This window comes from Rhipicephalus microplus, chromosome X (assembly GCF_043290135.1).
Source record: "Rhipicephalus microplus isolate Deutch F79 chromosome X, USDA_Rmic, whole genome shotgun sequence".
In the NCBI taxonomy this organism is placed as follows: Eukaryota; Metazoa; Arthropoda; class Arachnida; order Ixodida; family Ixodidae; genus Rhipicephalus; species Rhipicephalus microplus.
The window spans coordinates 226,685,383-226,711,818 of NC_134710.1; the positions used below are offsets into that span (position 1 = coordinate 226,685,383).

The 26,436-nt window shown below is 45.1% G+C and overlaps 1 protein-coding gene across 4 annotated transcripts in view; it reads left to right on the plus strand.

Annotated features, from left to right (window-relative positions):
- Positions 1–26,436, plus strand: part of LOC119187510 (MAGUK family member discs large 5) — a 192,635-nt gene that overhangs the window by 131,753 nt on the left and 34,446 nt on the right. For all 4 annotated transcript variants that reach the window (XM_075878718.1, XM_037435647.2, XM_075878719.1 and 1 more), the window contains 2 exons: positions 3,233–3,404; positions 12,641–12,743. In XM_075878718.1, the coding sequence (XP_075734833.1) occupies positions 3,233–3,404; positions 12,641–12,743 (275 nt within the window). The remainder of the gene's footprint in view (positions 1–3,232; positions 3,405–12,640; positions 12,744–26,436) is intronic.

The window sequence follows — 26,436 nt, forward strand, 5'->3', positions numbered from 1 at the left end:
AAACATCATCATTTTGGTTTCATCAAAATGGTTATAGTTCAGGTTTCGTAAAGGCTGCGATCGCTCCAGGAGCAGCTGTGAACTTTCATCCTTAGGGCGAGGTCACGATCGCTATGCACGCGCGAATATGGCAGGCATAAGCGTGAATGGCTCGCGAACTCTTCTATGTGTTGTTCTCTATGTGAAGAGACTGCGGGAAAAGCATCTCTTTTTTGCACGGCTGTATTCTCTTACACCAGCGTTTTGTAGGAGTTACGTGATATCGGATCTAAAAGAGTTGGCTGCCAACCTTACAATTTGTTGCTTTCGCATTCATTACTTCATCATTCTGGTGAAAGTTTTTTTTAACTTGATGGCAGCATACAGAAAAGAAAAGAAAGGATTGCAGTAAAGGTGCTCAAAAAAAGAGGAGTATCCGGTTTCCGGAATAGCCTAGTGGAGACTGGTGCTCATGATTTCTCATTGAGCGCATGCGCATATTCTCGTTCATTTGGCCGCTGTGCTTTGTGCTTATGGACTCGGCCGTTGACACTCGTGCATTCAGGTAAAAAAAAAAAAAAAAATACATAGGTAGCTGTACATAACTAAGAGTCACAGTTACATCGCAAGGGTGAAGCAATAAATGCGGCAGCAGCAAATTGTAATGTTATACAAAGTGAGGCTGGCAACTAACTATTTTGTATCCGATCTCACATAAGTGTACAAAACAATAATTTATGAGAATATGGCCACTTCAAGGAAGTTTCTTCACACAGTTTCTTTTCACACAGTTTCTTCAAGGTGAGAGTGCCGGACGTCAAGTTGTATGCGAGCCACCCGCTGATGGCTGCTGAGATGGCGTACATGCCAGCGATCGCGATCACGCCCTTAGAAGCAAAGTTCATAGTTAGCTAATGCTCGAGCGATCCCCCCCCCCCCCCTATCCTTTGTTTTTTCCTACTTATGCTCTTCTAAGACGAGTGAAACCCTTTCTCTCTGCTAAGACTTCAGGCCTCCCGGGTGAGGGCATCCTATGTTAGCGCAAGCGCCCTCCGACTGCCGTAGTGGGGCAGAATCTTTTGATCTCTGCTTCAACCGCATTCGTCGCCCTTTCTCGCGAGCTTTTACCTGCGGTTGAATATACGGTGCGCAGAAGTATTTTATCAATTTTTAAGTTATATGGGACATGACAGCAATGGCGAAAACCCGCCAGGAGGGTCTATATAATTTCTATTGCAATGATAAGGCACTTAGCTGCGTGTTTGAAAAGTGCAGCATTGAACAGATGTTGCTTCACAAGTGCTTTGAATGGGGCTACACCTGCTCTGAATTTTCTTACTGCTCTAAACATACTCGAAAAGGCCCTTCTGGCTGCTCCAAGCCTGCTACAAAAATCACTTTTGCCTGCTCCCAGGGCTGCTCCCAAACCAATGTACCTTGTTCCACTCCTATTATTATTCATGGATGCAAACGTGTTCATGATATTATGTGACATTATAGTTAACTATTAAAAATAGTGTATTTTATGCCAGTGATCTGACAGGAAACAATGCACTATAGTAGAGCAGATAAAAGAACAAGTTTGTACAGAACGAGGCACTATCAAGTGTCATTGATTGCTTTGAAATTACTCTGTCCTACAATAATTACATGGAAACCAAGAAATATAGTTTTTTTGGCCCCTGGGGTATCATTGTACCAAAAAGGCAAAAGTGCCACTTATGGTGTATTTATACAGCAGTGAACATAATCCAGCGGAAATATAAAGAAATCATTCACCTATATTGTCCTGCATGCTGTGCAGTGACCTTCAAAACTTTCTAAAATTATAAGTGAGCAGTAAAACCTAGCATTATGCAGGTTATGCAGGCGAGTGCTTGAAAGAACCACTAGTAAAATAACATTGTTACATATGAATTCTTGATGCATTTAAAAAAAAAGAATTTAATTCATTCCCCGATGAAAATGAAACACAGGAACAAAGCTGTGGGTTGTAATGGGACCTCTAGGATATAGTATTGTTGCTTATGTTTTAATTATAAGTAACAACTTATTGAAGGAATTTGATTGATTTGCAAAAGTAAGACCAGCTGACATGAAAGGTAATAAGAACCAGTAAGACCAAAAGCCTTAATTAAAGAAATATATATGAGGGATTAACATGCTGTCACTGCCTTTTTTGGCAGAAAGATTTGCTTCTTTATCTTAATATAACTTATACAAGCTGCTTGAATATGCATTGCTTCTGAACATGATACTGTGACCTTGTATTCTTTGCAGTGTCCTGTCATCTCATTTTTCTTTGCAATATCTTGTGCCACAATGCCATATTATATGTCATATTCTGCCAGAGTAAGCATAAAGCATCACTTGAACATCGGTATTCAGTCCTGAACACACTTCTTTTTCCATTGTACCAACTGCACTCTCTACACAGGCATGTAAATATAACATGACTTGATTCGTCAGGCTTCACGGTTTGGTTACTATTCTCTGTGTCTATTAATTCCTTTAAACCAGAAAAGAATGGACTGTAATGGACCTTGCACTTTTTTTTTTATCACCCTTGAGTGATTAGGCAGTGTTGTGTGTTTTTGTGCTGTCTCAAGGCCCCGTCTCTAATGATATGATCTTTTTACCACTGTCATTTGGTCCCTTACTAATTTGTAGGTTTTTTTTCCCCGCCTCCTTCTGATTTTCACCTACCCTTCCTTTTATATCATGTTATTCTTTCAGTGTTCCAAAGAGAATTTTATGTCCTGATGTCATGGAAAACAGTTAGGTGGTGGTAGATTTTTCTTCCATAGTTCTTCAGCAGATATTAAAAGGTAAAAAAAAAGTTTCTACCTGAATTTAGGGGAACACAGACATTGTTTCTGTCATTCTACTGTCTTACTAATGGCATTGAACTTTGATCTATAAATTATTTTGTGTGTATATTTTAAGTGGACTTCCTGTCAAATTATTACTAGCTTGAAGTTGAAAGTAATGGGTGGTATTCAAAGCACTGCAGCTAAGTCCTTGTCGAAATTTCTTAGATGTGATTTTTCTTTCTGGAATAATATTGCTTCTTTTGTGTAGTAGCTCAGAAAATATTGGCTTATTAATATTGTGAGATGATTATTTCTGATTGACTTGCGTGGATCAATGATATATTAATTTATAGTGACTTAAAAACTTGTTCTTTTTTTTTTTCTGCCAAATTTTCTACCTGTTTACCTGTCATGGATTGCCACCTGCATTCCTGGTCCAGTGCAAAGGGTTCCAGAGCAGAGCCCCGAATTGTCCTTTTGAGAAAGGCCAGCCCGAGTCTCGGCATTACCCTCCTTGGTGGCAATGCAGTTGGCATTTTTGTCCATTCCGTGCAAGAGGACTCCCCAGCCAGTGGCCCAGGAGGTCTGCTGCCAGGTGACCAGATATTAGAAGTGAGTTGCTACCTGAAGAAATTAACAGCCTTGTTTGCGCTTTTGAAATATGGTGAAGTTTTTTTAGGTTATACTAGTGTGCGATGCCAACTCACTTCTTTGTCATTCATATTAGAAGTTGGATTGGCAATGATAAATGTTGGCTTGCCGCTTACTTGCTAAAGTTCTCAACAAAATACTATCATGGTCCTTCAGTACTTTTTACGGGTCATGAAACTCCCACAAAAGTATCACATAAGGACAATAGTGGCCACCACAGGTGCCACTCTAAGCAGAAGAGTATTGAGATGCAGCAATTGGTAGGGCAGTTGCGTGTTCGCAGAAGTGTTTACCATCAAATACATTTCTTTGGATATTTTCTTTCTCTGTTCTCTTGCTGACAAATCATAGCAGGGAATAGTATATTATTGTCAAAAGGGTACATGATGTGTGTTGCCAAATCGCTGTGTTCGTACCATTCCTACATGCATGTGTTCGCATGTGTTCGTACCATTCCTACATGTTTCTTGATTCCTGCATTGTTGCTTTCAGTCTTCAACCGAATGCAGGGGTGAAAGCGGGCTTCAATCTTTTGAAACAGCTTTAGAAGCAGGAATAACACAGTTTTGGAGCAGTAAAGGGGCATTTTGGAGCGGCTCTTTAGCACCAAAAGGCGTGTTTTAGAGCATCAAAATTCAGTTTTGGAGCAGATTTCTTAGGTCACACATTACTGTTAATTATAATTTTTGTTTTCTCTTTGCTTTTTCATCAATACAAAAAATTGTAGTGGTCTTTATTAAGCATTCAAAGCTGATCAAGTGACCAGAATTACCCCAAATTGATATATATATATATATATATATATATATATATATATATATATATATATATATATATATATATATATATATATATATCTGAAAGCACAGCAACTCAAGACTAGAGATAAACTAATATAATAAAAGCTACCTTTATACTAAACCAGTAGGGCTGTGTAAAAATAAATGTAAAAAAAACTATGTTCCTGTCATTGAAGTGCCACAGGTGACATGAGAACCGTGAAGAAAATGGGCTCTCCGTGCCACTGCTGGGTAATTAAGTGATTTTTTTTTATTAGGATAGGAACTACATGGGCACTCGACGGGTTTTCGCAGTCAACGCTATGTTCCGCCTAAACTACAAGTTGGTAACATTCCCCACGCATCATACGTTCTACCCGGGTGTAAAATTGCACAAGCTGGGGTGTTGAGCGCTGCTCAAGCAGAGATTAAACGAGGCGGCTGATCTTCGTCGCTCGGAAGGCGCACGCGATAGCATCCCGCCGCTTGTTAGACCTGTCGTTCAATGCTCAAGCAGAGATGAAACACGCCACCCATTTTGAACGAGCATGAAAAAATACCCAAGGGAAACGGGGGAGGGAACGGGTGGCTGGAGCAGCAGCGGTGAATTTCGATTCTAAGGGCGTGGTTGCGATAATATGGGGCGCATGCTATCGGCAAGCATCAGCACACGGCTTGTAAACAGTTCAACGTAGTGTGCTCTCAACTGAAACAGATTGTGCGATAAGAGCATTTCTTTCTGGAGCGGCAGTACGTCTTTTCTTACACCGGCGTTTTGTAGAGGCAGCAGCCGCTGTTTTCATGAGTGAACCTTATTTGGGTGACATTTTGCCCGAAAAATGAAATGTCACTTTACAAGCAATACAAGCTGTAGACTGATAGCAGTGAACCAGAGCATCGGCCGTCGATAATCTGCCAAGTGGAAAAGTGCGTCTGCATTTACACATGTGCCATCAACGATTTTTGCGTTATCGCTAGCGGCTGCTTAAGTTCCAGAACCAACCCTGATGTACATGTTGTGCACGTAATCTCATCGAAAGGTTCTAAGATTATCTGGATTGCTACAAGCAATACACGCAGTAGACTGATAGCAGCAAACCAGAGCGTCAGTCCTCGATAATCTGCCAAGCAGCAAAATGCGTCGGCATTTATACATGTGCTATCGAAGGTTCCAATGTTATCGCTAGCGGCTGCGTAAGTTCCAGAACAAACTCTAATGTCCGCATTCTGCGCGCGTAATCTCATCGGAAGGTTCCAAGATTATCTAGATTGTTCACAGTCATCTAGATTGTTCACTAGTTATCTAGATTGTTCACAGGTTTTCGCAAGACGCGTAATAGTGCCGTAGCAAAAATAGAAAGAAAGGAGCACGTGCGGCATTACGATTACAACATTACAAATTCTTGCTATTGCAGTCATCGCTTCGCCGGTGACACTGATTTTAATTTGTTCAGTTTGTATGATTTGGCTAGCAGCTTCACTGTTGAAAAATATACAGAGTCGCATTATCGGGTATGCACACCAACGCCACCTTAACAATTAAGATTCATGTATGAACCGAAATACGACGCGACCAAACCAATTTGGCGTCCTTTGTGTAGCCCACACGTGTTGCTCGGTCGATGATAAAGATAGACTAAATTTGGCGTTGCACACGCAAATTGCCATTTAGGCGCAGCTTGGCGCAGAAAAGCACAAATGGCGCAGCACTTCCGCTCCTGCGAATGCTGCGACTGGTTCTAGATGACGGGTAGGTTAACATATTTTGTGCTAGAGGTGCGGAGCAGCTGTGCTCTGGCTGTAGGTAAAGCAAGTTTTATTACTAATTGTCTTATTCTATAGGGCCTAACGAAGCTGCCAATAGAAGTCTGCATGCCAATAAACAAGCCTGTATATCAGTCTATCTTGGCATTAATAGCTTTAATGTGTAAGGCCCCGTGACAGAAAATATTTTTTAAAAAGCAATATTTACTAGAAAATTTTATTTTGTAATATAAACCATGTCTTTCTAGGCACATGTGATGGTTATAAATCAAGTAATATTTTTGTTAATTTTTCATAATTAAAAATTTTACTAAAAGTGTGTCTTGCACAAACACTCCTTATTCAGGTACTGCTCATTAAAAAATTTTATTTTTTCTAGGCGCATATAAAAAGCTTCCATCTGTGCAATGAACAAAAACAAATGATGAGATCTAATGAATAGTAAAAATGTAATAATTAAATAATAAAAAAAGTATGCACTGGCACTAGGGGCACCTTTGCATAACAAGCAATCATATTAAATACTGTGGCACAATTTTGCTCGTTGAAGTTCATTGCACACCTAATAATGTGATAAAGAATTGTGCCAAGTTTTAATGAAAAATGTTTATTAGTAGAAGAGCTATGACTGATTCCGTACGGAAAAATACCAGAAATAAATGTTTTAGAAAATCAACAAAAAAAGATTTAACACAGGTGCAGTGCTTACACAAGATACTCAGGAGGGCTAAAATTCTTAATATTTGGAGTCAGTTCCACCATGGACCTTACTACTGTGTGCCTGTTTTGCAGCAACAGCGACATGACGGGGCACTTTCGCTCTACGGTGTTGGTCGTTTATGAAGCACACTTTTACAGTGTAGGGGTCAGGCTCGATCCCAATTCGCCTAAAAATATTAAATGTGCTTCTGTTGTCATTATTGAAATGGCACACACCATCTAAGAATTTAAATTTTATGGTTTACAGACTCAGATACGTGTCCTTGAGCGTGAACAACACATGTACCACTTTAGTGCTTACCTGGTGAGCAGTTTACGACTTCTGGGATTCAAAATGATGTGCCGACAATGCTGGTAGTACATTATGACATGTTTGCACTTGATAAGATTGCTGAACAGCCAACAAAATACTACTTATCAATCTAATTTTATGATGCACAAAATTGCCACTTTCAGTTTTGGTTTTGTGGCTAATGGGGGGGGTCTAACATTTTTGCTTGTATCCTTTGAAAAAAAAACTGCGTAGACAGAAGCTTTATGCAGCAAAATGACAGGAAATAACTCGCGCATTCGACATGACCAAAAACAGAAAAACGACATTTTGAGAAAAAAATTTGCTTTTTCCACTTAGCCTGATATCTTACTTTACCTCTTGAGAGATATTGTTTGTGAAGTGTAGCCTAAAAATAAAAAATGCTGATATAGATACCACAAAATTGAAAGGTATGCTCGTCTTGTTTTCCCTTTTCTTTCTTTTTTTTTTCTGGTGCCATGATTTGTGCCCTTTATTTTAGAAAGATGAAACCGCTGTAAACTGCTTTTGCTAAATATAGGAACTGTGTGCGATTTTCAAGTGAAAGTTTTTGGTTTCACGCTTGCAGATTTTATAACACTGATGAGTTTTAATATGCACAGCTGGCTGCTTACTAATATATGCAGCTGTCTAGTCTGGCTATATGCTTCTATGCTGCCCCTCTCAGTCGCGCCGAAAAGAGATCCAGGAGCGTGTTTATTAGATGTTGGACGCTGGGCTTACCATGCTGGGCAATAAAAGTAGAGACCGTGTTCAGCAAAACACGCAAGAAAAAGGACACTTTTGTGCGACTGTTAAACCATTGGTGCCTTTGTGGCATCATAAACTATATCATTCTTGTTTTCGCTTTCCTGTCGTGTGTCTGTATTGTGTCTGTATTTATGATTTTAGGGGCCAAAAACTGTGTTTTGCCAGCCTATTTTTGGTGCCTAAAACACTTTTCTTCGTGCCTAAAAATTCCTGCTCTGCTATGTCGTCGATCCTTATATTAAGGTAGGAGTGTACTGTTATATTAGTTTGAATATCCAAAGTGCTCGAATATCCACCCATGCCTAGTATGCTGCTCCTGTGCGATTTCAGCAATGCTATAACGAATAATTTAGAACAGTCCTCGTATTACAGCGAAAACTGTTGTGAGATCAGTACATGGGTCATGTGCGGCGCCGTAGTTGTCTGCCGCCGCATGTGTTCGTAACCAGTATCGCAAGAAATTAGAAAAAAGCTCGGTAAAAAAAAAAACACCAAGGATACAATGGGATTCAAGCCCAGCCCAGTATCCAACCACTGAGCAAAGCCGATGCTTGGAACTAGTTTCTAAACTAACCTTAGGCAGGCTTGATGTCGAAAAAGGAATCGTGTTAATATGAGTAATAAAGCATTTTAGAACATCAAAGAAACAACCGTGTGTCACACAATACGAGTTGCATAATGAGGGGGTCGTCCAATGCTCCAACACATTACAAAAGCTTGTTCTTCATCACCCATTAACTGTGGCGCAAACTCACTTCAGGCATAATTCTCTATCGTCGTCAGCCAGTGAATAAAAAAAATTGCACAAAATTTCTAGAAAATGTGTAGCGGATACTAAAATGATGAAGGATAGCATTGTTAAGGCCGGCCTACTACAGTTAAACTTAGATATATAACCAAATCGATAAATTTCCGGAAAAATATGTCATACAGAGGATTTTGTTATATGAAGGTTTGGTATGAAAATTTGGAAAATAAGCGCGCAAGTTATACAAAAGGGGGACTCAAGGCAGAGCTAACCCAAAACACTTATTTTACAGTAAAAAGCTGTGTTATTATTGCGATAGCAATTATATGAACACCTTGGCAGGTTTTTGCCGTTGCCGCCATGTTCCGTAACAAGACCAAATTGATAACATACCCCCGCGCATCATATCTTTCACGAGCGGGTAAAAGCGCGCGAGCGCTGTTGAAGCAGAGATCAAATGAGTCGGCCCATCCCTATTGCCTGAAAAGTGCATAAAATAACATCTGGCGCGTGTTATAATTGCCGTCCAATGCTCAAATAGAAAGCAAACCACATGTTTTGAATGAGCATGAAACAATGTTTGGAGGGCGGGAATCGCTCTAGTAGCAAAAATGAACTTGAATCTGAAGGCTGGTCGCACTTGCTATTTCGGTGAGTATCAGGGGGTTTCAATGCGAAGTGACTGTGTGAAAAGAGCACTTCTCCCTAGAGCGGCAATACTTGCTCACACCAGCATTTTTTAGGAGTTCCGCGATATGAGATCCAAAAGAGTTGGCTGCCAGCCTTACTTTTTATAAAATTACAATATCTTGCTATCGCGTTCATTGCATTGCATTCAACACACCATCGTGTTGCCAGAACTTAATCACTAAAGCTACCAGCCGGCGAACTGGTGGCGCGGCGCAAGACAGAAGCGTGTGATGGGTAGACTTCGGAAGATCCGCCGTCAACGTGATCTCTGAGAGTTTTCATGACCGCCTAATATGGCATCCCCTCGGTGGTGACGACACGATGGTCCAAAATTAAGGAAAGTCTCAGTTTCGCTGCAAGGGCGAAGCAATGAATGCAATAGCAACCATATAATGTAACGCTGAGAACGGCAAGCAGATCGAAATGTGCAGCTCGCGGCTAACGCACAAGTGATGTACGAAAACGACATACTCAAGATGAGAGCGAACTAAGAATGTTTACAGCTTGATCCTTAATGCGCTGTTTAAACAAAAACGAGGCACGAAACGTACTCACAGGTATAGACAGGTATAGATATAAGTGTGAACTAAAAAGTGCCCCAGTCGTTACTTTGCTATGTTTGAAAATTTGAAAAGCACACTTTTTTCGAAAACGGCACCTGTCCAGTGAGCGAAGTGATCTTTGTGCGCCCGGCAACTAAACGCAATCGTTCCGGGTCACAAGCATCAAAATACTACTTATTTGCAGGGCAAAGTACGTGTGAGAGTTAAGCGCGCGTCAGCGCATTGTGACGAGTCGAGCACGGGCGACCTTTCTTTTTCTTTCTTGAGTTTTCATATGTATAGAAACGTAAACATATATGTTAAATCTCAGCAGCGGCGGCGACGGCAAAAAACCAGCCGAAACTGTCCATATAATTGCTATTGCAATAAAAAAAAAGTGAAGCTGAACGTTGTCGGGGGCCACACCATGCGTGCACAGTGAAACTATGCAATCGCGCACAGCGTCGAAAACGGAGAGCGAACGGCACCGATACGGATACCGTGGAAACTATTCAGTAAAGTGCCCTCCATATGCAGCGCGGCCACATATGTGACGCTAACTGAAAGCATGGCGCTGCCAACACGCAAAAGTAGTTTCCTTTTTTCATTTTGGATTGGAGTGTGCGGGGGGGGGGGGGGGGGGGGGGGCACACACGCGCATATGTCCGCGACGGCAAGAATGGCGGCAGCACCGGCTCATGGGGTGCAGGCCCGCCTGGTGCGCTGTGCGCACCGCCGCCGCTTTGCCCGGCATCGGCGGCAGGCAGCGCCAGAAGATGCATGCTTATACCAAAATGCCAAAATGAGGACCAAATTTCCTAGATTGTCGGTGGGGAAAATTGGTTATATGAAGGTTGTCTCCTTACGTTACTTTGTTACATAGAGGTCAAAAATACATGTGCTTCTATGGAGAAATGGCGGGGAATAGAAAACTTCGTTATATGGAGGAATTATTTATATGGAGGTTCGTTATAAGCAGGTTTAACTGTACACAAAAATTGTGATTATTTATGGCATAGTACGTATCCAGCAAGTGTGCTTGTAGCAGTTACCCAAAGAGTATTAAGGAAAAGCTCTGAAAGGCTGCTCTTCGAGGTTTCGCCATGACTGTGCTGCACGTTCCACGCAGGCCTAGTGGTTTTTAATTGTTTTGTCTATGCGTGTAATTCTCTCTGCGTGTGTCTATGCTTTCCCAAACAAAATGAATACAGGAGAACTTGGAATACTCAGCTTTTCAAGCAAATAGTCTGGGCTATTTAATATGCATTGAAATTTTCAAATGCTATTCACACATTCCTAAATTATAGAGCAAGGGGTGTTACGAAAGATTAAACTGTGATTCTAGTTGTGGCGGTCGCATTTTTATGAAAGCAAAATATTAAAGGCCCTTGTACCCTTGTGCTGTGAATTGTCAGTGCACATCGAAGAGCACATGGTCAGAATTTCCGGAGCCCTCCATTATGGTGTCCCTTATTATCATATCATGGTTTGTGAATGTGAACCCCACGTATTGTTCTTAAAGATTCTAACTGCATTTTTTGGGGGTTTTGGAATCTAAGAATATTAACTTGTTATAAACATGCTTTCAAGAAATTATTAATGGTCGTGGAATTTCGCATTTACTCGCATAATGCACCCACGGCCATCTAGGTCCTTCAAAGACGGCGAAAGTTTTTTTTTAATGTATCTGTTCAATTTATTTCGGTGTGATAGCCAGTGTCGTCGACGATCAACACAACATTAAGTCAAGCCATTATATCACAAAATTATGATGCAATAAAAGTCATAGCATAGTTTCACAACCATGCTAAACACTTCCAAGCAGCGTCAACGCGGACAACGTCAATCAAAATTTAGAAGTCGTGGGTTTTGCGGCAGAGCGCCATCTGTCAAATGCAGGAGAAACCTCTTTGCTTATAGCGCCATGAAAGCACAGCGACACGAGAACGAACCAAAAAAACAAACGCATGGCCTTCGAGATGGCGGGTGTGCGGCGCAGAAACGCACCCAGCGCCGGCCATCTCGGAGGCCATGCAAAGCACCGACAGCGCTTCGCCCGCAACATTTGTGCATCGCCATCCAATGCTGCGTTTTGTTGTCGGGCTTGTCGTAGTGAACTTAGTTAGAGACACCTGCTACGGAGGGCGTGTTCGGCGGGTATGCTAGCTTCACGGCTGGTTTTCAACTTAAAGTTGGTTGAGCATGTGCTGGAGCATGGGAACTGAGCGGCTGGACGACACTTCAGCGTCGATCTGTGTGCGTTCATTACAGGAGAAAACAAGAGCTTCAGGCTACAGAAACAATTCGCCGCGCATTTCGTGGGCCAAAACACGCTACACCATCAAGGGAAATCTCGCTGTTAAACTCCTGCGACTTTTTTCTCTTGCATGAGGAACCCTCCCTCTAAGTTTTCGTCAACTTTTTTTTAAAAAGGGTGGGTTCATAACGGGAGTAAATACGGTACATTCCTGGTGGGTTCATATCGGTTGCGAATATGGTGGTACATACTGTCTAGAATGTTTCATTGCCCCCCCCCCCCCCCCCCCTCCAATGATGAGTACAGTCGCCGACCGATTTTCCAGCAAAAAGATGCAACATGGTGGCTTTCGCAGTTGAGTGCCATAGCTCAAAACAACGAGCGATTTAGTCCAGAGAATCGAACTTTACAGCATGAATTCATCGAAGGCGGTCGCAAAAATGCATTAGTGCTATGGGAACCTTCCTTGACTGTGCATTTGTGAAGTTCGGAGTATCCAACAAAAGTCCAAAAAGTTTGTTGGTGACTGTAGTGGTACTAGTTTTATGTGCTTCAGTCCAAGTTGTCAATCAGTTTTATTTTGTTCATAAGACCTAAATAGCTTACCTGGCACTCTTGTTTTTTGTTCTTGCAGTACAATGGAACAGATCTAAGAAATGCTACTGCAGAGGAAGCTGCCTATGAACTTGCCAGCAACACTGAGAATGTTCATATCGTTGCATTATACAATCCTGAGCGTAAGTAACACAACATTTTTAATACTTCTAACGAGTCCTAGATATCGAGTGAAAGTGTTAAATCAAATATTTCTAAATTTTAATGCATTTGCTAGTGAACCATAGCGTTTTGAGAATTTTGTAGTGGTTATTGTCGACGCATGTTAAGATAATGCAAAAGAGCGAGCGTGCATCTGTGGTGGTTTTCTTACTCCTATTTACCCTCCCATAAAACTCTATAAAACTCCACGGATGCTTACCTTTCTACATTTGAAAATTTACACCTAAGTACCATGCCTCGATAGTCAGAATTGTGTGGCTGCCTATTGGTCATGTTTAGCACTCATACAAGCTTTCAAAAAAGTTTTTGCGATAGTGTGGTATCACTTATAGTACAGATGTTTATGACACTGGTGACTTAGTTTATGAATAAGTATTCAATCCTACAGAAATTGATATAAATTTACATTTCACCTCTCATTCAAAAAAGTGCAGTTCTGTTAAACATAGTTATGAAAAATAATGTTAGAATAATTCCACAAGCAGAAAAATGTGTGAATTTTAATTTAAGGTAATATCAATTCAGTTCAGCCATTCGAAGGTTGAAGACTAAATGAATGTTTTATGCTGTGGTCAATGAAATGTTTCTTTTCTTATTTAAAAGCCTGAAAAAAACTCTGCCAGTTTGATGCAGTGAAGACTTAAGTGCGCAAGTTTATGTGAGGGTAAACAAAGACTGCTTAATCTCATTTTGAACATCATCATAATCATCAAATAGCATCATCATCTCAAATGTAATCGTCATTTTGTTTTATTTGTTTCTTTATGCTCTCCTCTTTCCTGACCACATGACTTGCATGACACCGAACAGACATGTAAACGGCGAAGACCCGGCTTGAAACAGCTATGCCGTTAAAAGGCAGATCCAGTCCTTTGTAGTGATCGGTGCAAGTGAAGCTTTACTGCCCACTCCACCAGTGCAGCTTGCCAGCATAATGTTTGTTGCCACCAGAGTTGGACAACACTGTTATCTCACCAAAGCATCCTCCGCTCAGTCTGACCAATGGTAGCACCAAAACTGCCTGGATACAGTGAATATTCTCAGAAGTTTGGCCTCAACTTACTGGCAGCAACTTGTTCATATCACATGTGAATCATGCCTATTACTTGCTCTTCATGCTCTAGAAGTTAAGCAATTTTCAGTACCGCTTTTGGAGTTTCAGTCACTGTTATGTACTTCTTTCTATATTTTCTTTCTTTACTTCCGTGCCACGATCTTTGTTCAGGTGAAGCTGAGCTCAGTGTCTGAAGTGTTTCCAATATCTCAATTGCTCTAGTGTGTTCACTCTACAGAATAATAGGTGCAAGTTGGTTCAAGGCTGTAGTTGAATGGTCAAGGTACTCTGAAAACTGTATCCATTGTTGGATAGATCTGAATCTTGTCCGAATGGATCTGAACCTCATTGCATGTGCAGAATTCACCTAAAATGTATCAAGTGGTGGTAAAAATGGTCTTAGTTTAATTATGCAGTGTGGTATTGATGAAAATTTTTCTCTTCAGCATGTCAAGGATTTAGCTTCACTTCAAGTGACTGCACTTACACCCCCAGAACGTCACTTTGGCAGCGTGCTACTCACCATGGTGGTTTGTTGGTTACGGTGCTCGACTGCTGACTCAAATATTGTGGGATTGAATCCTGGCTGGGGCGGCCACATTTTTGATGGAGATGCAAATGCTTGAGTCCCGTTTACTTAGAGTTAGGTGCATGTTAAAAAACTTAGGTGCTGGAAATTTCTGGGGCCCTCCACAACGAGATCCTTCATACTCGAATCGTGGTTTTGGGACATTAACACTGAGTACTTACAATATTTACTCGCATATTTCTTGCACTTTTTATCAGAAAACTGGTGAAAAAGGAGGGGCGGGGGTGCGAGAAATAAGTGGGAAAAATTTTCGGCAAAAATGTGCTGAGCAAAAAAAAAAAACGTGGCCGCAAAACTAACTGCAAGCATTGAGAAGTGCTAATTGAGACTTACCTCAACAGTAATACTACAGCTTCAACACTAGGCAAGATTTGAGACACAAAAGCCACTAGGAAATAATAGAGAATTAGAATACCATACTCAAAGCTTGTGGGCGTTGCAGACGTAGTGTTAGCATTTGTTACTGAACAGGAGCCTGCAAAGAGTTGGCGTATGATGGCCATTTAATACGGAATCGTTCACAGTTGCCTGTTCACAAACTTCATCATCCATCCCAGTTTTAGGACAATGGAAGGCCCAACGTGTCTTCATGGCTTTCAGCTGCCTTCGCCAGTAGAGAACACAAAACTCGTCGACTCCAAAGGGTCTACCGGCGGCCCTGTTGCCGTTGTTTAGTGCATGGTCAATCACTTTCAACTTGAAAGCAGCCATGTAACTTTCGTATCACCCCATAGCTTAACAACATTATGGACACATATACAAAACACGCCGCAACGCGCATTTGCAACTTTGGCTTGGCTTGGATTGGATTGAGGTCCGTGCAATGATAGTTTGCTTGATGCTTAAGAGATAGGTGCGAGATTGGGTGCGCTATCGTCATCATCAGTGACTAGAACGAGCAGACGACGTTATTGTGGCAGTTTTTGGTGGTGCAATAATTACATTACTCGCGGGACAAATGAATCTAATTTTTGTTGAATGATGTTGGGGTTGGGGTAATTATGCAAGCGTGAGGATTACGCAAGTAGATATAGTAAATAATCACTGGTAACATGCTGCTGCAAAAGAAAGGGGAGCGTATTGTGAAAATTTGGAATTTGGATAATTACGACAAGTACTTGAGGAGCACAGCATATGTTTAATATTTCAGGCAATGTTTTTTGGATAATAATGTGTTATAGCTATGAACAGCCCTTAAAGTAAACTTTAGGTATAAATGTGGTAAACGTGGATATCGCATGTCATGTGCTGGCCATGCGCCTGGCGGCCGGGGCTGTATACCACCTGAGAGCGCGAATGGCAAAATAGTTTTTTGTGGCACAGTATGTTTTAATGTATAAGAATATTCCTAATTATGAAAATGATAACTTTCATGCAATAGACACTATTCACTCAGCTTCAGATAATCACTTCCTTATTCTCAAGTCACTGCTGCTGACAGACTAGACCCTCCGTTGCAGCATACAATCGAACCTTTTTGTAATAAAGTTTGCAAAATTTGCTAAATAGTTCGCTTTAGTCATAATTCTCTATACAAAATTGCAATGAAAAGTCGCCAAACGCGACAGGAATGGGGGGGCATTAGGTATGTGCGAATAAAAGTTTCGAATATTCGTCTAGTTTTGCGTTTGTAATATTCGTATTTGGTTCGATAACCACATATTGAAAAATTTTATATATTCAAACTAATTAGAATATTCCTTGAATATTCAATATTCAAGAATATTCGGTTGCATATGTCACTGTGAAGAACTTCTGATCTTGCGTACTAGAGATAAGAGCATCAGCAGTAGATCGCGCAGTGATTACTACTACTTCCGCGCGAGTGCGTTGACGCCTGCGTGGAAATTTACAGAAGAGTGTTGACGGCTACTGACAAATGCAGTTGTACATCATCGTGACAAACTTACCAACGATAAACATCTAAAAAAATCTAAATTATGTACTGCCTGCTCGGCAGTACCTGTGGCTTAGCTGTTTAGTGCTGTTACTGTTCATGTTTGCGTACAACCATGCCGTTCGTTGCCGTGTCCTTCTGCAAGGCACCGCCTCAATAAAGTGGGTATCGCTCGTGGAAACGCAGGCAAGTCCCCGCCACGGCAGCAGAGAGTTTTCTCTCCGCAAGTGTAAATGCACGCGTATGTTATAAGGAGCGGTGCTGATAGAGTAAGCTTAGTAGGCAACGCACTGCATGCAAATATAGCGAAGGGCGCGCTCAGCTTGATGTACGATGGTGATGCGTCTCATGTGTAGCCACGCCAGTTTTCGCTAATGGATCGTGCTACTAACGCGCGTGCACGCGCGTTAGTAGCACGATCATTAGCTTGACGAGTCGTCCGTAAGCTTGACGAGTCGTCCGTAAGCTGTGCGACTACTTCAGCATTTATTTCTTTCATAGTTCCGAAATTATTTCATGGTAGCAGATACGGTCATGAGAATGAGCTCCGTGCAGTAGCAAACAAAGAAAAGGCCATGCACTTTTCCGTATCTTTACAACGGCGTCATCACATATAGTTCTCTGTTGCTAATGGCAGCGGGTGACAGATGGAAATTTGGGGGAGTTAATATGTAGTTACGCTGCATTCCCAACAGTGCCTTTAAGACTCAGTTGTACGTGCATTGCACATGTGTGGCAAGCTCTTCTGAATATCAATCCTTCGTTACACCGTTACTACGATCTCACTCTTTTTCTAACGTCAGTTTACTGCCATCGGCAGCCAGAGCATCGAAGGGGGTCACGGAGTCACATCTCCCCGACGATAGTTGTGGCTTCATTAACAAAATGGTGTACTTGAGGTGTCTTTCTATCACATTATCTCGCACCCTCACTTTGCATTATCATTGCGCACCCAGTAAACTTTGGTCACGATCATGCAGCTATCAGCGTGACAGAGTACTATTGATAAGAAAATGGCGAGTGTGCAGTCCTCGAGAAAGGGTATGGAAGCAAGCCAGATAATGAGTATTGCTGTGTAGTTAGAAAACTCCCCATGTATTCATTTGCCAGTGGCTGAAACGATGAGCAAAGGGGCAAAAACTAAAGAAAAAACTAAAATCTGAGGTCTTACGAGCCAAACTGGCTAGTGGGAGCACCTGGATGAATTGTGACCACCTGGGCTCCTTTAATAATTGCTTAGACTTAGGTACACTGCTGTGAGCTGTTACATGTCACATCATCAGAATAGCTGCCATAGAAGGAGTCAAACCAACGGCCTCATGTCCACTAGTCATCATGGCAGGTACAAAAAGCTTCTTCTTATTTTTTTAAAATAAAGTACAGTTGAATCTCGATAATTCGAACTGGAAAGGGCTCGAAAATTTGTTTTAATTAAAAGAAGTTTGAATTAATGAGAGCTTAATATATTAACGGAGGGCTCTCCATGCAGTGGCGCATGTTCATTGACCTAACACACAAGGGGGAAGTTTCAGAAGACTTGAATTTGTTCACAAATACAGGACATCCGTTATTAATTGAAGTAATCGGTGATACGTTTCTGCACACGCTTGCCTTGCAGCGAGTCAATCAATTTCGCACGCAGCTTGCAAAGCATTTCTACTTCGGCTTCAGAATTCTCCTGGCAAGAGAAGTTGCGTGCGAAAATGTCCAGCGCCGACACTTTCTAAAGACGACGACAACAACGACTGCGTAGCTGAGCCTCCCGCTCTCCGCTATGCAGCTGCAGCATGGCCAGCACGTAACGAGAAAGGAGGAGCGTCTCCACGCGGAGAGAAGCAGATCGGCATTTGAGAGAAAACCAACACTTCACGGCAGCTTTTTTTTTTTTTTTTGCTCTCTTTAGGTACTAGGTCGAGGTACTAGGTCGAGGTACTAGGATATTGTCCCTGTGTTCACCCAAGAGGCGACCAGAGCAGACGTGGCGGTAGATGCTATTACCTGGTGCAGGTCATTGGCTGGACGCCCTTTCTGCGTTCGCCATTCAATGCTTGCTCGTACTCGTGAAGGCGTAGGAGGGTCTTGAATGACACGTCTTTAGGACGACCCTGAAGCCAGTGCCGGGTAGGAGCTCGACGTGGTGCCAGGTGAGAGCCTGCAGCAACTTTCAGCCACAAACGCAGCTGGCCGCTACTCCCGCGCCCTGGACACCGTCTTCTCTCGGCCACCTCTGCCCTACAACTCTATTCTCTTTCAGCCACCTATTCAGAGACCCCATTGATGGCGCTCATTGGTCGAGCCGCTCTTGCGCCTTGTGCAGCGGGTGCAAATTGTCATCTTTGTCTTCTTAAAATCACTAGCACCGCTCCGCTTGCACACAACATCACAGGGGTAGAGTGCCTCGACGCGTGCCCCCGTCCAGAGTGCGGTCATTCTTTGAAAGGGTCGATGCCACCTTGCTGCACGCATTCATTATGTTCTGGCCCACGCGACGCTTATTGAAACGTGTACGGGGCGGGCGCCTGCTGCTTTGTCGGCCGTTTGATTCGTCGCAAATCCCGCAAGATGACTTCATGCTGCGTGCCACACAGGGCATGAACCATTCTAGAAATGGATGGAAGGTGTTTTCTTTTGCAAGCGATCCTAAAAGAAAGCTTTTATTGACAGTGAGAATAAAGAGTTACAAGTGGCAGCCATAGAATGCCTCTTGTGTATGCACTGTGAATATTGCAAGCTTTGTTGCTGTTTTCTATTGTCTTTCCTTTGCTACGTCTGGTACTTGGGGGGCGATTTTCGAAACGGCGTGTATATTACAAGTAACACAGTCACAGATTAGACTATTACAAGTTATGTGCATGGTTTTGATTGTGTTTGTTGCCATACTTGTAGCACCTTAACACGATCGAATGTTGCGCGAACTGGTAACCCCAAGTAGTTTCATGGTGTTTAAACCGTTCTCATAAATTTGGTGCTCTTTTTAGGTTGTGCTTGGAAATAGTACTTTGGCTATTGCGGACATCTCCTTTTATTGTTTTATTCATGAAGGTGTGATTATGAAATTGTCATGTCTATAATTAACGACTAGAATTCACTCCACATAGTTTTCTTGCGGAGCGAAAACTACAAATAAAATATCCGGTGTCCATGCTCACATTGCTCCCAATAATGTTGTCACAGGCTAAGTAGATGCCTGAGGATGACGACGAAGTGCTGAGGGGAACGTGCTCGGACTGCAGCAGCGTTGTACACATTTGCTCGCCAGTATATTCATCGGGTATACTTTATTCCCCGTAACATTATTGGTGGAAGGTGCAGGGTACAACTCGCTATACAACCCGAGGAGCTGGATCTTTACAATGGACGGGGCATTGCAGCTACCACGATGACTGACCAGGCTACTCAATGTCAACAAGATCCGTCAGCCCCGCAACCGATCATTGTGGTGCAACCTCGTGGCCCAGGCCCATTCAACGGCACAAGTGGCATAGACGTTGTGACTGGCTGGTTCTATATGAGCGCGTCAGCAGCAGCAACCATTGGGATCCGACGCTTATGTTGGCGAACATCATCTTCTACTTGCATGGCACAGCAAAACTCTGGTACGAGACACATCAAGAAGAGTTGACCAGCTGGGACGACTGTAAGCAGAAATTGCTCTATCTATTTGGGAAACCCATCGAACGTCAAGTGGCCACAAAGAAAGAGCTTGCGACTCGTGCCCAGACATCCACAGAGCCGTGCATTGCGTACATTCAGGACGTGTTGGCTTTGTGCCGCAAGGTCGACAAGGACATGCTCGACGAGGACAAAGTCGGACACATCTTGAAAGGAATTGCCGATGACGCCTTCAATTTTCTGCTGTGCAAAGACTGCTGGATGGTGGAGTCAGTCATCGAAGCATGTCACTTCGAACAGGCGAAAAGTAGGCGCATAGTTCACCAATTTAACCGCTGTGATGGATTAAATGAATGTTCGTCACTATGCTTGTTGATAGCGGACGAGAAAGCATTAACATGAACTTTTTATTTCATGGCATGGGTGGAACGGCTGACGACGCACGGATACGCTACCATGTGCAGCGCCGTTTAGTCGGACGTCGCGGCCAACCCAGCAGTCAGGGTCGCAACTCCTGAGGTCCTGGATCAGGCCACGGCTCATGACGACCACACCCGGTAGGCCTCGTCCACGAACCTGCTCCCGGCCACTGCACCCAGGCAGGAGCCGTTCGGCAGGTCTCGGCCTTGGACCTTGAACAGACACACCAGAGCTCGACCTGGCCGACACGTACGGGTCTCACGTCCGGCTCAGGAACGCTGCCAGGAACTCGTCCTCTCGAGCGGCGCACCGTTTCGTCTACCTTCGTGGCCTCAACTCTCGAGCTGCAGTGGCGGAGATGCCTTGACCAGCGCGACCTCGGACCTCGTTTCCAAGCTTTTGATCACCTTCCGGGCGTAGCGGTTCCACGTGCGGGTTCTGGCCAGCACAGCACCGTCTGTGCCGTGCTGAAATGCTGCTCACTACAGCTGCGGCGCGGCAGCTCACTCACCGGCGTTCGTCGCCTTGGCCAGGGCACAGCCAGGTACCCTCGGGTGCGCACCTCGTGAGCTCGCGGCCCACTTCCGAGGCTGGTGCGTCGCTCGGTACGGCTCGGCACCACTCGGCGATCCTTGATTCAGCCAGCAACTCCCCTGGCATCTGAATCCTCGGCCACCCTGAACCTCGCCCGGCTCCATGGTCCTCCGTACACACGCCCGCGTCTCGCCCGGCAGAACATCTCGCTCGTCCCTTGCCGAAGCGCGACGCTCTGGTGACACCAGCGCTTGACGGCACGGGTGCGACTACGGAGCAGTCAACCCGCATCGGAGACGCGATGCTCCATGCGGGGAGTGGCCAGCCCGTCCAGCGAAGAGCGTGCGCCGAGACGCGATGCTCGACGCAACCGTGACCATTAGCCAAGCCACGTTCATCGCTGTGTCGAACGGCTGACCGTGGAGACGCCTCGCCGAGATCCGCGATGCCCTCGGCAAGGAAGAGAACAGCAGGCCAGGCCGCGCCCCGAGATGCAATACTCGTGCCGGCAACGCCGCCCCAGCTGGTAGTTGGACGGCAGTAGCGTGGACGGCCGCGTTCCCTGGCCGGAACCTGGATCGCCTGCGTCCGACGCTTCGGCCCACTGTCTCCCGTCTGCCGCTGCTCCGGCTCGTCCCCAGCCACAAAGCCTACTGCCACGTAATGGTCGCACGTGGCCCAATCGTGGTACGCCACCTCTATGGGCCACCACTGGTCATGAGCTGATTGGCGCACAGTTGACTCGTAATCGCACGTGCCTTCTTCTTCTCTTCTTCATTTCTTGTTGTCGCCTTCGTGCCACCTGCTCTCCGCTCGTCTTCTTCAGTTCTGGTTTGATGCTCCTCGGCGTCTTCAAGTCCTTTCCTTACAACCGCCTTCCCAACACAGCGGCTACGTCTTCTTGCGAAGATTTGCCCACACTACATCAACCACCAGCGCCAAAAACGTCAGCAGAACAGTCCGTCGGGAACTCGAGGCTATGGCACCCGCTATGTCTAGCGTCAGCATGCCAGGATACAACCTCGATGCTGTTTCAATGATACAGGCCATGGTTCGCCAAGAGATCGCGAATATGGGCATTTCGCCACCTCATCAAAATGCCCCCGCTACTTCCAACTCGGCTCCAGTCGTTGTGGCTGCCACTCCGAACTGCACGTTCGCGCTACGACAAAACCCAGCTGAATGGCGCACTCATGATGATCGGCCCATATGTTTCACATGTCATCGGATAGGACACATCGCTCGCCATTGCCGCAGCTGTTGGACCTCATCACCTCGACCGAGCTTCTATGATTGGGGACCTCGCTTTGAACGTGCACTTTATGCCCCGTCCTACCGTGCTGAGACAGGTGCAGAGCATAATCCAGAACGTCGGACCAGCCACTCACCATTGCCCGTGCGTCATCAGTCCCGCTCGCCCCAACCCCGCCGTTCTCGGTCTCCCTACGACCATCGCTTGGAAAACTAGCCGGTGCAGCCCCCGGAAGTGACGCTGCATACACGACTCGGACTGCAAATCCTCTGATTACTCCCGACCAGTGGTGCAACTTTCTTACAATTCTCGCTGATGGTTTACCTGTAAGTGCTCTTATTGATACCGGTGCGCAAATATCTGTGATGAGCTCAGACCTCCGCCGCCGCCTCCAAAAAGTTCTGACGCCTGCGATTGCACCTGCCGTTTGTACAGCGGATGGGAGTACTCCTGCTGTGCTTGGAATGTGCACTGCGCGATGAACGATTTCTGAGCATCAAACTTCAGTTCTGTTTGCTGTACTTGAAAATTGCCCTCATGACCTCATCCTTGGACTCGACTTTCTGACTTCACAGGCTGCGCTCATTGACTGTTCTAAAGGTCTTCTTTGGCTCGAACTACCATCCTTCTCAGAGACCGTCTCTACCAGCCCACCTCATCTGCGCTCTGTCGATTTCCTCAGACTTCCGCCGCAAGCCGCAGTCCAAGTCCAACTCTCGCCATATCCTCCAGTACCCGATGGTGATTATGTTACTGCCCCGGTTTCTGACGTGGCCATGACAGGTAATGTTGCAATCCCCAACATGGTGGTTACCGTTAAGGACAACCGAACTTCATTTCCAGTCCTCAATTTTGGCTTCTCAGCGCAAGTTATTCCTCGCAGTATGTTACTTGCGCATACTGACACCACTGGTCGACCACACAGTTTCCGCCCTAACCACCGATTCGCCACCCGATTTTTCATCAACGTTGCTCTCGTCACGTTCCTGTTCCGACCTTTTCAAGCCAATGCTATCTGACAAGCTCACCTCTGAACAAGTCTCTGTTCTCTGCCGTGTGCTTGCTTCTTATCAGGACATCTTTGACTTCGACGACCATAATTTGGGCCAGACATCCGTGGTAACCAATCTCATTGACACCGGTGACGCTCATTCGCCGGCGGCCCTACCGTGTGTCAGCCCCGGAGCATGCTATTATACAGCGAGAAGTCATAAGGGCATAATCGAACCCTCATCTAGTCCCTGGTCCTCACCCGTCGCATTTGTTAAAAAGAAGGACAATAGCTAGAGATTCTGTGTTGATTACCGCCATCTCAACCATATTACCAAGAAAGATGTCTATTCCCTACCGCGCATAGATGATGCACTCGATTGCTTACACGGTGCCAAATATTTCTCTTCAATAGACCTTCACTCAGGCTACTGGCAGATCGCTGTGGACGACGATGACAGAGAGAAGACGGCCTTCGTGACTTCTGATGGACTTTATCAGTTCAAGATGATGCCTTTTGGATTATGCAATGCCCCCGTGACTTTGAGCGCATGATGGACTCCCTCCTTCGAGGCATGAAGTGGACCATCTGCCTCTGCTGTCTTTACGACGTTATTGTTTTTTCGACTACTTGCGACAACCATCTTACCCGTCTGTTCACAGTGCTTGTTGTTTTCCGACGTGCCAACTTGCAACTTAACTTGTCCAAATGTCGCTTTGGGCAATGCCAAATCTGCGTACTCGGCCATCTTGTTGACGCTGCCGGCGTTCAAATAGACCCTGCAAAAGTCCAAGCAGTTCGTGACTTCCCCACACCCCGCTCAGCTAAGGACGTCCGAAGTTTTCTGGGACTGTGCTCCTATTTCCGTCGTTTTGTCGAGAAGTTTGCTGAAGTAGCCCGTCCTCTAACCTGCCTCCTCAAAACGGATGTCGCATTCACCTGGGGCCAACAGCAAGCAAACGCCTTCTCGTCGCTCGTTGACATTCTCACCAATCCACCAGTCCTAGCACACTTCGACCCATCTGCCGCCACGGAGCTTCGTACTGACGCCACTGGCCACGGCATAGGCGCAGTGCTGGCGCAGCGGCAACTAGGAACGCACCGCGTCGTCACATACGCAAGCTGACTGTTGTCGCGCTCGGAACAAAATTATTCGATCACAAAACGCGAGTGCTTAGCTCTCGTCTAGGCCATTGCGAAATTCCGACCGTACCTGTATGGCCGACCATTCTCAGTTATTACGGACCACCATGCGCTTTGCTGGCTCTCACTCACTCAAGGACCCTACGGGACGCCTTGGTCGCTGCGCTTACAAGAGTACATTTTTTCCGTATCCCATAAATCCGGACAACTTCACAAGGATGCCGACTGCTTGTCCCGTTACCCAGTCGATCCTCCTGACATGATGGAAGATGGACAAGAGGCCCTCGTTCTTTCAATTACCGACTTCACCGACACAACTGCTGAACAATGCCGCGACCCCTCTTTGCGTGCTATTATCAATGGTCTGCACTCTCCCCATCCTGACCACTCCTTACAACTGTACGTTCTTCACAACGACACCTTGCACCGCTACAACGTCCGCCCAGATGGTGCTGAGCTTTTACTCGTTGTTCCTGCGCATCTTCGCTCGGACGTTTTGGCCCAGCTCCATGATGCCCCCTCCGCTGGACACCTAGGGGTGTCACGCACCTATGACCGCGTTCGCCACCGATTCTTTTGGCCTGGCCTCTAGCATTCTGTGCGACAGTACGTTGCGGCATGCGACCTCTGCCAGCGCCGCAAGACACCTGCTCGGGGACCTGCTGGTACCCTCCAGCCCATTGAAATACCAGATGAGTCATTTTTCCGAGTCGGCCTCGATCTTCTAGGACCTTTTCCCGTGTTGGCCACCGGTAATAAGTGGATTGCTATTGCTACCGACTACGCAACGCGGTATGCCATTACACGCGCTCTCCCCACCAGCTGTGCTACTGATGTAGCCAATTACCTTCTTCATGACATCATTCTGCGTCATGGTGCTCCTGGTCAGTTTTCACCGCGGCCGCTGTTTTGTATCGAAAGTAGTCGACGAGCTCCTGCGATCCTGCTCTACCCACCACAAGTTCACTACAGCGTACCAACCACAAACCAACGGCCTCACGGAACGCCTCAACCGTACCCTGACGAATATGTTAGCGATGTACGTCTCCAAGGATCACAAAGATTGGGACATCCACTTACCTTTCATTACTTTCGCATACAACAGACCACAAAGATTGGGACATCTACTTACCTTTCGTTACTTTCGCATACAATAGTTCACGTCATGATACAGCTGGATTTTCACCTTTTTACCTACTGTTTGGTTATGACCCGCCTTTGCCCATAGACATCATGCTTTAATCTGACGCCCCCTCATCGACTGCTTATGCTCGTGATGCCCTGGCCCGAGCTGACATCGCCCGCCAAGTCGCCCGGGATCGTTTATGTGCTTCACAGCTTAATCAAAAGAGTGCTTATGATCGCCAGCACCGCGACGTAAAGTACTCCCCGGGGTCGCTCGTCTTGCTGTGGTTACCATCACGTCATGTTGGTCTCTGCGAAAAACTGATGTCCCGTTACGTTAGCCCCTACCGCGTCATACGCAAGGTCACCAGTGTGACCTGTGAGATAGCTCCACTCCATACCACGTCAGTACCAGCTTCAGTCCCGACCGATATATTGCACGTCTCACGGCATAAACCATACTACTCACGCCCCAAGAATTGATCGCACGGGGACGGTGCTTCTGGCGCCGGCAGGTAATGTCACGGGCTAAGTGCTGAGGGGAACGTGCTCGGACTGCAGCAGCGTTGTACGCATTTGCTCGCCAGTATATTCATCGTGTATACTTTATTCCCCGTAACGTCATGTTTCAACTGCATGTATTGGGCCGCGATAACTCGCATGCCGCTCAACTGCTACATGCCGTATACATACTCTCAGTAATATATATATATACACTGACTCAGTAATATGCACTAATATACCCCATTTCCTTTCGCATTTCATGCGTAGAGATACGTGCAAGTTCAGACATGTGTAGTATTTAGGATTTATTTGTAGTCAAAAGTGGTGACATTTTTGTTATTAAATGCTTTTTTTTTTCATCGGATCCCATGCCACCAACAAGGACAGGGATAGGGAACAGCCAGCGCAATCAACGTACAAACTTTTCTCATAGTGTCTTGCGCATCCGCGTAGGGTACTGGGATTGCTTTAAAATGACTCATTGCGGCAATAAGACTATACGATCGCCTGTCTACAGCTGTACAAAACCTAA